The sequence below is a fragment of the Lissotriton vulgaris genome, chromosome 3_1 (genome assembly GCF_964263255.1).
Source record: "Lissotriton vulgaris chromosome 3_1, aLisVul1.2, whole genome shotgun sequence".
In the NCBI taxonomy this organism is placed as follows: Eukaryota; Metazoa; Chordata; class Amphibia; order Caudata; family Salamandridae; genus Lissotriton; species Lissotriton vulgaris.
The window spans coordinates 654,671,072-654,685,628 of NC_141689.1; the positions used below are offsets into that span (position 1 = coordinate 654,671,072).

The following is a 14,557-nucleotide window of genomic DNA, read 5'->3' on the forward strand; positions in this document are numbered from 1 at the left end:
TTCTTAGCCACAGCTTTTCCGCGCCAGAAGCGCAGAGCCATGACAAAAACCGACACTGGTGCCAAGAAACTAGGGCCCTGAAAGGGGATGACCTTAACCCTAGATATCGGTTCGCAGAACGGGGAGGATGGGTGGGTCGGTAAGGAATCTATCACTAACTAATGTCTCTTACAGATATATCGTTACACAAGTAGTAACTTGTGCATCTGAAAGGGACACGTTAGTGATAGATTTCTTACCTTAGAATAGATACCCCAGCAATACCATCCCCGTGGTGGTGGGTCTGCGAACCAATATTCACACCAGAAAGTCCTGGAGAACGGAACGGCCGAAGTAGCCATCCCTCCGGACTTGACTGTCCAGGCAGTAGTGCCTCGCAAACGTGTGCAACAAAGCCCACGTAGCAGCCTGGCAAATGTCCTGCAAGGGCACACCTCGGCTCAAGGCAGTTGTAGTGGCCGTGGCTCGAGTGGAATGAGCCCGCAGCCCAACAGGGGGTTCCTTCTTAGCCAAGGAGTAGCACGCCTGGATGCACATGATAATCCATCGAGAAATGGTCCTCTTGTGCACCGCTTTCCCTTTCTTAGCGCCCGCGTACCCAACAAAGAGTTGATCATCCACCCGGAACTGGCGTGTGCGATCCAGATAGAACGAGAGCGCACGTTTTGGGTCCAGACGGTGGAGCCTCTCCTCCTCTCTCGAGGGGTGCGGAGGCGGAAAGAAGGTGGGCAATGTGATGGACTGCCCCATGTGGAAGGCCGTGACCACCTTAGGCAAGAAGGAGGGCCTAGTCCTCAAAACAACGTTGTCCGGATGGACTGAAAGGAAAGGAGGCTTACAAGAGAGGGCCTGGAGCTCACTCACTCTCCTGGCAGAGGTGATGACTACCAGGAAGGCAGTCTTCAAAGAAAGAAGGCGAAGTGGACAGTTATGAAGTGGCTCAAAGGGAGCGCACATCAGAAATGTTAGAACCAGGTTCAAGTCCCACTGAGGCATCACGAAAGGAACAGGAGTAAAGGTATGAGTGATGCCTTTCAGAAATCTGTTTACTATAGGGGACTTGAACAAAGAAGGCTGGTCAGGCAGCCTCAGAAAGGCTGAAAGAGCCGAAAGATAGCCCTTGATAGTGCCCAGAGCAGAGCCCTGCTGGGCAAGAGAAAGAAGGAAGAGAAGAATCTCAGAGAGAGGGGCATTGAGAGGATCCACAGCCTTTGCTGTGCACCATGCCACAAATCTGTTCCACCTGCAGGCGTATACCGTTTTTGTGGAGGGACGCCTGGCTGCCAGAATGATGTTGCAAACTTCAGGAGGCAAGTCAAATGGCCTCAACTGTCGCCGCTCAATCTCCATGCATGGAGGTGGAGACTGGACAGGTTCGGGTGGAGGACCGTCCCCTGCTGCTGCGACAGAAGGTCCTCCTGAAGAGGCAGACAAACCGGGGGATCGACTGACATACTGAGTAGCTCGGGATACCAGTACCTTCGTGCCCAGTCCGGAGCCACAAGGATGACTTGTGCCCGGTCGCGCTTGATCTTCTTCAGCACTCTGGGCAGAAGAGGTATAGGCGGAAAGGCGTACAACAGACCGCAGCCCCACTCGCGACGAAAAGCGTCTCCGAGCGAGTGCCACCTTGGAAATTCCAACGCGCAGAACTGATGACATTGCGCGTTCTCTTCGGTGGCGAATAGATCTAACCAAGGCTCTCCCCATCGCAGAAAGAGGCCTTGCGCCACGTCCGAGTTCAGACGCCATTCGTGATCCATCGAGCACCGACGGCTGAGTTCGTCCGCCCAGGCGTTCAGAGAACCTGCCAGGTGTTGAACCACCAGAGTCACGCCCTGATGTTCCAGCCATTGCCAGAGGCGCAGAGCCTCCTGGCATAGGGTCCACGACCCCACACCGCCCTGTTTGTTGCAGTACCACATGGCGGTGTCCGTGAACACCTGCACTGCACTCCCTCGGACAGACGGGAGGAATGCTTTCAGTGCCAGACGAATCGCCCGCAGCTCCAACAGATTGATATGGAGCCGGGACTCCGCCGGAGACCAGAGTCCTCTGATCTCCGCCTCTCCCAAGTGGCCACCCCAGCCCTGGAGGGACGGAAAGGTTGCCCCGGTGCTGGGCCCACTGAAACTTCAGGTCCCACTGCAGAGCCCGCATCCGCCACCGTGCGTGATGCACCAGAAGGATGCAGGAGGCCATCAGCCCCAGAAGCCGCAGCGTCAGCCTGACCGAAACCCGGGATAACGGCCTGAAGATCGGAATCAGGGCCTGAATATCCCGGACTCGCTGTTCGGGCAGGTAAACCCGAAACTGCGCCGAGTCGAGAACCGCTCCGATGAAAAGGAGCTTCTGAGAGGGGCACAGGTGTGACTTCGGCACATTGATGGAAAATCCCAGCCTGTGCAGGAGATCCGCCGTAGTCTGGAGGTGGTTGACGACTGCCTGGGGCGAGCCCGCCTTCAACAACCAGTCGTCTAGGTAGGGGAAGACTGAAACCCCTAACCTGCGCAGGTGAGCTGCGACCACCGCCATCACCTTCATGAACACCCGTGGGGAGCTGGTAAGGCCGAAGGGGAGCACGGTAAACTGAAAGTGCTCGAGGCCTACCGTGAACCGCAGGTAACGCCGGTGGGCCGGCAGGACGGGGATGTGGAAATACGCCTCCTGCAAGTCCAACGCTACCATCCAGTCTCCTGGGTCTAGGGCAGCCAAGACCTGAGCCAGTGTCAGCATTTTGAGCTTCTCCTTCCGGAGGAAGCCGTTGACGTTCCTTAGATCCAAGATAGGGCGTAGGCCCCCTTTGCCCTTCTTGGGTACCAGGAAGTAGTGGGAGTAGCAACCACGACCTACTTCTGGCCCAGGAACGCGCTCGATGGCCCCCTTGGCCAAGAGGGCCGAAACTTCCTCTTGCAGGAGCCGCAAATGATCCCCCGATACGCGGTGGTGTTGCGGTGGCATGGCTTGAGGGGTCGTCTCGAAGGGGAGGGAGTAGCCCCTTCGGACGATCTGCAGCACCCACCTGTCCGAAGTGACTGTGCGCCAGTGAGAGTGGTGATGGCGAACCCTGCCCCCCACTGGCGTCACATGGTGCGCAAAGCACGGACTAGGAGGGTTTAGAGGCGGATGCTGCGGGGGCAGGTGTCTGGCTCCGCTTGCCTCCCCGACCGCCTCCACGGCGGTTTCCACGGCCGCTGCCGCGCTGGACGACAGTTTGCGGCGAGTGGCTGGCGGCACACGTGGGGACGCCCCTTCCTTGGCCACGAAAGGAGCGAAAGGCACCCACTTGCTGGCGCGGGACCGAGAGGCCCAAGGACTTGGCCGTAGCCCTGGAGTCCTTAAAGCGCTCAAGCGCGTGGTCTGCCTTGTCGCCAAAGAGGCGACGGCCATCGAACGGCATGTCCATGAGGGTATTCTGGACATCAGCCGAGAAGTTGGCGGATCTGAGCCAGGCGTGGCGTCGAATCGCCACCGTCGTAGCCATCGCTCTGCCCAGCGAGTCAGTTGTATCCAGTCCGCACCTGATCGAATACTTCGCTGCGTCCCGGCCCTCCACTAGGGCTTGGCCGAGTTTGGCCCGTACCTCCAACGGACACTCTGGCAGCAATTCCGCCACCGTTTCCCATATAGAATGGGTGTAACGGCCCAAGAGGCATGCAGTGTTGGAAGACCGCAGTCCTAAGCTAAGGGACGAGAATACCTTTTTGCCAAAGGCCTCGTACCTCTTGGATTCCCGGTCAGGGGGAGCCGACGGGAAGGCGGTCTGGGAGTTAGAGACCTGGATAACCAGACTCTCGGGGGTGGGGTGGGTGGACAGGAAACATGGGTCGCCCGGAGCCGGGCGGTGGCGTCTGGCCACGTTCCTATCTACAGGCGAACCTGTAGCGGGCCTGGACCAAGTGCCCAAAAGAACGTCCGACAAGGCCTCATTAAACGGCAGCATAGGCTCCATGGAGCATGACTGCGGCTTAAGGACCTCAGTGAGGAGGTTAGTCCTCACGGCCGCGACGGGGAGCTCAAGGCCCAACGCCTTAGCAGCCCTCATCAACACCACACTATATGTCGCGCCCTCCTCCGAAGCCACGGAAAGAGGAGAGACGAATCCAGTGTCTGGAGAGGTGTCCAGGCCACTGGCCTCCCCAAGGTCTCCTGTCCAGTCCATGCTCGACTGACATTCCCTTGTCAGAGGGTCCTCAGACCCCTCCCAATCCTCCTCTTCCCCCATCTCCTGAGACTCAGGGTCGTAAGTGAATGAGGATGGTTCATAGGGATGGAAATCCCCGAACGGCGTCGAGATTGGCGCCGACAGGCGCCGTCCCGACGCCGGAACCCATAGAGAGGAGGCATTGGGGACGGCGTCGGCCGAGGCCGACGCCGGAGGGGACACCACACGGACCGACCCCGGGGGGGTCGTAAGGTCCACCGGGGACGTTCCAGCGCCCGACGAGGGCCGAACGGCACCCTGCGGCGTCGGCGCCAAAGACGCCGGCGGCGTCGAGGCCGAAGCACCCGACGGCGTCGGGGTCGCAGCCCCCGACCCACTAGGGCCCCCAGACGGGTTCGCCGGGCCCGAAGGCGCCGCGGAACCCATTGGAGAAGAAAGGGACCTCATGGCCATGAGGAAGCGCTCTATCTCCTCCGGCGTCGCGTTCAGCCCAGGGACCGGGGGGTATGGAGCCGAACGCGGCGCCCGCGACTCCTGAGGAGCCGCGTGGGCGGTGTCACCCGAACCCCCGGCCGCATCGCGCGAGCGTCGGGGGGAGTCGGAAGAGCGATGATGTCTCTTCGACTTCTTATGCTTCTTACCTGACGACTTGGACCCGGAGGAGTGGCGCCGACTCCCGGAGCTGTGACGGCTCCGCCCCCGCGACCTGTCCCTCGACCTCCCGTGGGACCGGGACCGGGACCTCACACAGCGCGGGGCCGACTGGCGGATCTCGAGTCGCCTGCGGGACCGCTCCCACCTGGCCTTCCTCGAGAGGGCCCGACAGTCGGAGCAGGCCTCGTCGTCATGGTCGACGCCCAAACACGTCAGGCACAGGCGGTGCGGATCCGTAATCAACATGAGGCATTCGCACTCGTCGCTGTGCTTGAAGCCGGTCATCCCTAACGGCACCGTCGGAGGCGTGAAGACTTCGAAATAGATCAAAAGATCCAAAAAGTTAGTCAAAAAATTACTAGGGAACTGCTTTTTCCAGATCTGCGCTGGCTGGCGCGGAAAAAAGAAGAACTGACGTCAGAACGCGGAGGCGGCGTCTAAGTACTCCGACGACGTCATCACGGCGCCCACGACGCCGACGACGGACGCGGAGCCGCAGACGACGCCTACCGACGCGCAAGGGTACTGCTACGCAAAACTTTCCGGATCCACTCTGACGCCTGGGGATATTCTAAGGTAAGGAATCTATCACTAACGTGTCTCTTTCAGATGTAACTGGCAAGATTTTTGGCAATGTCCTGGAGAAAGAAGTCAATATACTGGCCAACGTTTTCGCCCATACTTTTGATGGCAGATACAATTGGCCTTCCGGGCACTGGTATGACTTCTTTATGCACCTTCGGAGTCAAATACAGTGATGGCATTATAGGAAACTCCGTGTGCATAAATTTGTATTCCTCTGAAGAAATGAGACCTTCTCTCTTCCATTGGGACAACATACGTTGTAGCTCACCTTTGGCATTGAGGTATTCTTTCTGGCTGGAAATTTTGTAACAAAGGGGATCAGAAAGTTGACGTTTGGCCTCTGAAATATAGTCCTGCTTGGGCCAAATCACTAAGTTGCCCCCCTTGTCAGACTTTTTTATTACTATTTCATGATTTTCTCCAAGTTTTTTTATTAATTTTCCATATTCTTTTCTCATGAATGCAACCTTCCTTTTCGATTTGGTATTGGTCTGCTTGTATAGTTTTTTGATGTCATTTACTACACAGTCATGGAAGACGTCAATGGCGTCTTTGGGCATTAAGGGAACATATTTGGATTTGCTTTTGAATGGACTGAGGCCCGCTCCTTTCTGCAAGACAGATATCTTGCTAAGACATATCTGTGTGGAAGCATCTGGGTCTGCCTCAGTACCATCAGTGGAGGTATTCAGATCATTGACATCTAGGAAGATATGTAAATCAGAAGCTGATAATGCATTGATGTTATCTCTGTTTGAATCCTCAGATGTATCATTTATATTTGATGACTCTTTGATGGTTTTAAGCGCAAAATGTTTCTTTAGTTTCAATTTCCTTATAAAGAAGAACAGATCAACCCTGGTCATGGCGTAATTAAAACTTTGAACTGGACAGAAGTTTAAGCCTAAAGATAGCAGTTGTTCCTCCGCCTTGGTTAATGTCACATTCGAAAGGTTTATTATGGTATTATCATTTAGCGGCGTTTTACCCATGGTTTCTTCTTTCTGTTTTGTGTTTGGGCGCTGTTGTTGCCGCTTACGCCTTTCTTTTCTCCGCTTGTTCCTTCTTTGTCTATTAGCGATAACTGTTGCCTTGGCCTCAAAGTCTGTAATCTTTCCTCCACTATAAAATCCATTTCTTGTTGCAAGCTGAGTTTTGTAAGTCCCTCCAAGTTTAAATCCGAATTAACGGAGGAAAAAGAGGTTAGATTTTCACTAGAATCGCTTGTCATGGAACTTGCATCAGAATCTAGGCTGCTAGTTTCCGCTGTTCCATCGCCTTGTATGTTTTGAAGCATGTTCGTAGATTGCAAATTACTGCTGTGTGAGCTAGCACCTGCACCGGTTCTCACAGTGGCACCAGCTCTAACTGTAGCAGAAGCATCAATGTTGCTTTTCTTTTTGCTGAAAGCTTGTCTTTTAGCTGAATTATACTTCCGAGAAAATGTGAAAATTTTACCATCACGGTAATCATTGGCATCCCGGGTAAACTTGGTTGCCTTACGAATTTTGATTTTTTCTTCGTGCTTTTTTAACCTCTCATTCATTATATCAGATAGCTTTTTCAATTCTTCCCCTTCAGCATATGTCGATAATTCGGTTTCCAATAATTTGATTTCATCAAGCAGCCTGATTCTATCTTTGGCAGCATACTTGATTAAAATACAGACCAAGTTCATAGAAGCCGCCAAGTTACTCTCCCCCCATTCCTGTAACATGGCGGGATCTGGTTTTTCAAAACTTGGGGCCAAAAGGATACGCAGCCCGCGTGGGACACGTCCTACCTCCTCATACTTGCTTAGTGACTTATGTTCCCACCATTTCGTACATTCCAGTTTTTTCAATTTCTCTAGTTCCTTAAATATTATTTTCAAACTTCTTACTTGCTCAGTTTGAATGGTTCCATTAGGCGTTTTGGTAATGTTGCTCTCATTAGTTACGTTGTTAAACATATTAACAGCGGCTTCCTCTCACTGTTTATCAAGCTCGTCAGACATGTTGTTTCACTTTCTGTGTATTGCTATCCGAGTTGGTATTGCACAAATGTTCCTTTAGCCGGTTAGCCTCCCGGTTACGTGATGTGCAATCAATTAAATGTTGTGAAACTTCCCCACCTGGTTTAGGCTACGTTCACTCACCGATTTGACAAGGCAGGATCCACTTGGTATGCCGCGCCCACCGACACGAACCACACCGCAGTTCAACCGCCGAAGCGCCTCGGTTTCTCGTAGTTGCTTGCCAACCAGGGGGTAGCCGCCGGAATTCCCAACAGGACGTGCCCACAAAAGCGATTTGAAGGCGGCTTCCACTGAACGGGGAAGGGGTCCGTTACGGAGACAAATCCACCTCCGTTAAACATGTACCACATGACTCCTCTGAATCTCTCGGTGTTTCCAGCGCCAGCCCCAGCTCCCGCTTAGCACACCAGCAAACAGAAGGGAGACAGACCACAGAACTTCAGCATAACGGTTTATTCGGTACACAAATAGCAGCTACGCGTTTCTTTCTGGCAAGGTATGCCCTTGATCACGCTGCAACATGTACTAAAGACATAATGCTTATTTTAAATGTAAAGTTCAAAAGGGAACACCCCTTCACAGTGACGTAGTGTGTCATGTGACAAGTAAACAGTGAAGACATACTGCCACAGTTATACATTTTGTCAAAGCAACAGACAAACTTAATTGATAACTGGATAAATCCTAGATCCTAAAATGTACATTTCTAATGGTAAATAAACTTATCCAACTTGAACCATATAGTGTCAAAGTTTAGAAACACAGTCTTCCTGTATAAATACAGACTACTTGTATGGCTTGGAAACACTCATACCTATAATGTACATAAGGTTTGTCTGATCGCATAACCAGGGCAGCTAATAAAGTGCTATGTGAAGGTGAAATAAAGTGCAAAATGTATAGAAAGTGCGAGAGAGAGAGAGCTCTAAGAGATTATGTGCAATACCATTCATTAAGCAAAGGACGGAAAATATCAAAACACATAAGTTTCACAGATCCCTGGAAACAACTAAATATCACAAAATTCTATGTGCATGATTCGTCACTTCATAATAAATAGTATAAATAGATTAAAATTAGTATTATAAAATCTGATAAATACACCTAGACATGTGCTATACTCATAATACTATATATACAAAATAGATATTCAATTGCATATATATATACATAGTGAGAAATATAAAAACCCCTAATAAATATGACAATTCATGTGAATACTTATGATATTCCTCATCTTATCAAAGTAGAAAACAATGTAGAAAAAATAGAGATGTATATGGATATAAACATATAAAATTATATATATATGAATATCTATATACAAGTATGTACAACAGGAGAGAGTTACATCAATTTATATATATATATATAAAATTAATCAATCCAAACCACTTCCTCCATGTACACCGGGACACCATGACTGCGGCGCAAGACAGGGATAGAGGGTACCCTGTAAATTCTAAAGCTTTCACCAGGCACAACGAACTGATGTGTCCTTGCATTCCAGGTCCAGTCTTTTCAAATAACCGCTACAAAACAAGGCGTGTATTCAAAGTGAATATTTAATCATTTCCACTCCAGCACGTTGATAAGAGTAAGGAAACAACCCCCAACGCATTTCGGCGACTCGCCTAGGACCCGTGACCAAGGCGAGTTGTCACCGAAACGCGCTGGGGGTGGTCTCCTTACTCTTATCAACATGCTGGAGTGGAAATGAATATATATATATATATCCCCACATACATATATATACATTTCTGATTCTCCAAAGAGCTTCTCTCCCACAAAGGAAAAACAAACATACTACTTATTAAAAAAACTTCAGAGTAATGGGATGTGCTCTAGAAGGACACAGAAGGTATAGGTTAACACCGATTTGTTTGTTCTGTGTTCTTCAATGCTAACACAGACATTTATTGAAGGTAAACAATAATTGATAACTCTCTAATATATATTTGTTTAGCAACACAGTGCCTGCAAAAAGGTGATAAGTGATTTCTTTAACACCTTAGATGCGTGTAAATATCCCTCCCCAATGCTGCGCTGTTTATTGGAACTAGTGCTGAATGGACGTCCAATGGACGTGCGCAGCACTGGGGAGGTAGTGCTGCCGTCGGCCAACGCCCCGACGCAGCACTTAAGAGGTTAATGGCAAAGGTCATTTTGTAAGCTCTGTTTACAGATTATCTGAATGGAATTAAATGACCTCCTCAAGTCACAGTACTGTCTAATGTTTACATACTTTCTAGTTTGCTATTGCATATCCCAACCATTTTAACCAACTACCTTCTACACTCCCACCATACATCTCCGCTCAGCCCAACTGGCCCTAGCCACCATTCCATTGGTCTGCAAGACCATGGCTGGAGGAAAATCATTCTCCTACCTCGGTGCAAAGAACTGGGTCTCTCTGCCTCTCCACCTCAGGCAATCACCACCACTGCATCAATTCAGGAAGGACTTCAAGACCTGGCTCTTCCACTGAACCGCAGCTCCACCCCTTCCCACCTCAGCGCCTTGAGACCCTTACGGGTGAGTAGTTGCGCTTTATAATAAACCAGATTGATTGATTTGCAGTAAATAAGATTAATTATGTCCCTTAGTCTGTCAAGTGATGGTATTCTAGTGAAGAAAAAGGTACTGTTACATAATTTACATTTAAAAAAAGAAAATTTAAACCTTTGGTGGATGCCACAGCCATTCGAAAAACTATAGCTTACTCTTTCCTTAATTTTTGTAATACCCGTCATGTATCCTTGCCTTTGCACATAACTCAGGGGGCATAAGCAGAAAACTGCAGCGTAAAGTTAGGATCACATATTAAATATGGAAAAAGGTAAAAAAAAACTCTCAGTTTTCAAAGAGGGAGGTGGACGTGTGGAATATAATGCATTATAACAGCAGATTAAACTATCAATGCTGGAATACATGAATGATAAAAAAATACAGTCATTTAATCCTGATACATATTTATAGAAATAACTTCTGAATGTTTTACAGGAGATAAAAAATATATGTTTACAATCTGCACTGTCACATTTCAACTGTATAGGTGTAATATAATTCATAATGAGAACTTGCAAACTTAATGTTGTTACCTGGATTTCGGACGACATGACCACTCATATTATTGCCAATGTTCTGATCGCCATGCTGTTAATAATAGAAAAAAATATATTTCTCTATTATACCTTTCTTTAGCAACACAGTGCCTACAAAGAGGTGACAACATTGATTTCCTTAAAACAAGGAACATTTTGTAAGCTCTCTTAACGGTTTATATTAAGTGGTACCCAGTCTTACTGTAGATTACTTATCTGAAGAAATGTCTCTAGCATCAGTGGCATCTGGAGATTTTCCAAGTTATGACATACAAGTTACTTACCTTCGGGAATGCCTTATCTGTTAGAGACTTTATCAAGCCACAGACTCCTCACTTTAGAAAATTTACCAGGCGTCAAACTGGATCTGGGAAATCTTATGCAGTACCTCTGAATGCCAGAAGGTGGCGTCAATTGGCCCACATCAGTGGCGTCTACAACAGATGTGACGTGGGCAGCGCCTACATAGGTACCACCCCAGAGAACTGACATCACTTTCTTTACATGAATCTTTCCGCCCAAGAAGCACAGAGCCATGTCAGAAGGCTGATTGTACAGAACCGAAGAACCTATAGGGACCATTTAGGTAGGAAGACTTGTTCATAGAGACGGAGAGGCTGGGTGGGTCAATCTCTACCATATAAGGCATTACCAAAGGTAAATACCTTATTCATCTGATAGACTTCCAGCTGCAGATTCCTTACCTTAGAACTGACACCAAAGCCCTGGAGGTGAGTCTGTGCACTGATTCAGATACAAAAGTCCTGGCTGACCGAACAGGCAAAGTGCCTGTCGCACAAGTTACTACTTGTGTAACGATATATCTGTAAGAAAAATTAGTTAGTGATAGATTCCTTACCTTAGAATATCCCCAGGCGTCAGACTGGATCCGGAAATTTTTGCGTAGCAATACCCCTGCGCGCTGGTATGCGTCGTCTGCGGCTCCGCGTCCGTCGTCGGCGTCGTGAGCGTCGGGATGACGTCGTCGGAGTACTTAGACGGCGCCCATGCGCGCTGACGTCAGTTCTGATAACACAGCTTTTCCGCGCCAGATACGCAGAGCCATGATAGAACTAACACTGGTGCCATGAAACTAGGGCCCTGAAAGGGGATGACCTTAACCCTAGATATCGGTTCGCAGAACGGGGAGGATGGGTGGGCGGTAAGGAATCTATCACTAACTAATGTCTCTTACAGATATATCGTTACACAAGTAGTAACTTGTGCATCTGAAAGAGACACGTTAGTGATAGATTCCTTACCTTAGAATAGATACCCCAGCAATACCAACCCCGGTGGTGGGTCTGCGAACCAATATCACACCAGAAAGTCCTGGAGGACGGAACGGCCAAAGAAGCCATCCCTCCGGACTTGACTGTCCAGGCAGTAGTGTCTTGCGAACGTGTGCAGCGAGGCCCACGTGGCTGCCTGACAGATGTCCTGCAGGGGGACACCGCGGCCCAGGGCAGTTGTCGTTGCTGTGGCCCGAGTGGAGTGAGCCCGCAATCCAGCCGGGGGCTCCTTCCTCGCCATGGAGTAACATGCTTGGATACACAAGATGATCCACCTAGAGATGGTCCTCTTGTGCACAGCCTTTCCCTTCTTCGCGCCCACGTAACCAACGAAGAGTTGGTCATCCACCCGGAATTGGCGTGTGCGATCTAGGTAGTAGGAGAGCGCACGTTTTGGATCCAGACGGTGGAGCCTCTCCTCCTCTTTCGAGGGATGCGGAGGCGGAAAGAAGGTGGGCAAAGTGATGGACAGCCCGATGTGGAAGGCCGTGACAACCTTGGGCAGAAAGGAAGGTCGTGTACGTAACACCACCTTATCAGGATGAACAGACAGGAAAGGTGGAGAAGAAGAAAGAGCCTGGAGCTCACTCACCCTCCTGGCAGAGGTGATGGCAACCAGGAAGGCCGTCTTTAGAGTAAGGAGACGAAGAGGGCAGTTATGAAGTGGCTCAAAGGGAGCACACATCAGATAGGTGAGAACCAGATTCAAGTCCCACTGGGGCATCACGAAGGGAACAGGAGGGAACATGTGTGTGATGCCCTTCAGAAATCTACTCACAATAGGGGACTTGAATAAAGAAGGTTGATCTGGTAGCCTCAAGAAGGCTGATAGAGCAGAAAGGTACCCTTTAAGAGTGCCCAGAGCAGAGCCCTGCTGGGCAAGGGAAAGAAGAAAGAGCAGCACTTCCGAAAGGGGTGCAGAGAGAGGATCCACAGCCTTTGCTGTGCACCATGCCACAAATCTGTTCCACCGGCAGGCGTATACTGACTTTGTGGAGGGACGCCTGGCTGCCAGAATGATATCACAGACTTCGGGAGGCAAGTCAAATGGCCTCAACTGCCGCCGCTCAATCTCCAAGCTTGTAGGTGGAGACTGGACAGGTTCGGGTGCAGGACCGTCCCCTGCTGCTGCGACAGAAGGTCCTCCCGAAGAGGCAGACGAATCGGGGGATCGACTGACATGCTGAGTAGCTCGGGATACCAGTATCTTCGTGCCCAGTCCGGAGCCACAAGGACGACCTGGGCCCGGTCGCGCCTGATCTTCTTCAGCACTCTGGGCAGAAGTGGTATAGGCGGAAAGGCGTACAACGGACCGCAGCTCCACTCGCGACGAAAAGCGTCTCCGAGCGAGTGCCGCCTTGGAAACTCCAACGCGCAGAACTGCTGACATTGCGCGTTCTCTTCTGTGGCGAATAGATCTAACCAAGGCTCTCCCCACTGTCGAAAGAGACCTTGCGCCACGTCCGAGTTCAGACGCCATTCGTGATCCATCATGCACCGGCGGCTGAGTTTGTACGCCCTGGCATTCAGAGAGCCTGCCAGGTGTTGAACCACCAGGGTCACGCCCTGATGTTCCAGCCACTGCCAGAGGCGCAGAGCCTCCTGGCAGAGGGTCCACGACCCCACACCGCCCTGTTTGTTGCAGTACCACATGGCGGTGGTGTTGTCGGTGAACACTTGCACTACGCTCCCCTTGACAGAGGGGAGGAATGCCTTCAGCGCAAGACGAATCGCCCGCAGCTCCAGAAGGTTGATGTGGAGCCGGGACTCCGCCGGAGACCAGAGGCCTCTGATCTCCGCCTCTCCCATGTGGCCTCCCCAGCCCTGGAGGGACGCGTCCGTCACAACTACGTGCTCCGGCTGGGGTAGGGAGAGGGGTCTGCCACTGACCCAGTCGCGGTCCGTGAGCCACCACTGCAGTTGCTTCGCAGTGCCCTCTGAGATCAGGACATGATCGGACAGGTTGCCCTGATGCTGGGCCCACTGAAACTTCAGGTCCCACTGCAGAGCCCGCATCCGCCACCTGGCGTGACGCACCAGAAGGATGGAGGAGGCCATCAGCCCCAGAAGCCGCAGCGTCAACCTGACCGAGACCCGGGATAACGGCCTGAAGACAGGAATCAGAGCCTGAATATCCCGAACCCGCTGTTCGGGTGGGTAAACCCGAAACTGCGCCGAGTCGAGAACCGCTCCGATGAAGAGGAGCTTTTGAGAGGGACACAGGTGTGACTTCGGCACATTGATGGAGAACCCCAGCAAGTGCAGGAGGTCGGCCGTAGTCTGGAGGTGGCTGACGACTGACTGGGGCGAGCCCGCCTTCAACAACCAGTCGTCGAGGTAGGGGAAGACTGATATCCCCTGCCTGCGCAGATGGGCTGCGACCACCGCCATCACCTTCGTGAACACCCGTGGGGCGCTGGCAAGGCCGAAGGGGAGCACGGTAAACTGAAAGTGCTCTTGGCCTACCATGAACCGTAGGTAACGCCGGTGGGCCGGCAGGACGGGGATGTGGAAATAGGCGTCCTGCAAGTCCAACGCTACCATCCAGTCTCCCGGGTCCAGGGCAGCCAGGACCTGAGCCAAAGTGAGCATCTTGAACTTCTCCGTCCGGAGGAAGCCGTTGACGTTCCGCAGATCCAAGATAGGGCGTAGGCCCCCTTTGCCCTTCTTGGGTACCAGAAAGTAGTGGGAGTAACAACCACGTCCTACTTCTGGCCCAGGAACGCGCTCGATGGCCCTC

At 51.2% G+C, this 14,557-nt stretch overlaps 1 protein-coding gene across 1 annotated transcript in view; it reads right to left on the reverse strand.

Moving 5' to 3' along the window:
• The window catches only part of CHD1 (chromodomain helicase DNA binding protein 1), a 1,544,591-nt gene that overhangs the window by 104,688 nt on the left and 1,425,346 nt on the right, over positions 1 to 14,557 (reverse strand). The window contains exon 35 of the mRNA XM_086960963.1: positions 10,523 to 10,577. Within this exon, the coding sequence (XP_086817089.1) occupies positions 10,523 to 10,577 (55 nt within the window). The remainder of the gene's footprint in view (positions 1 to 10,522; positions 10,578 to 14,557) is intronic.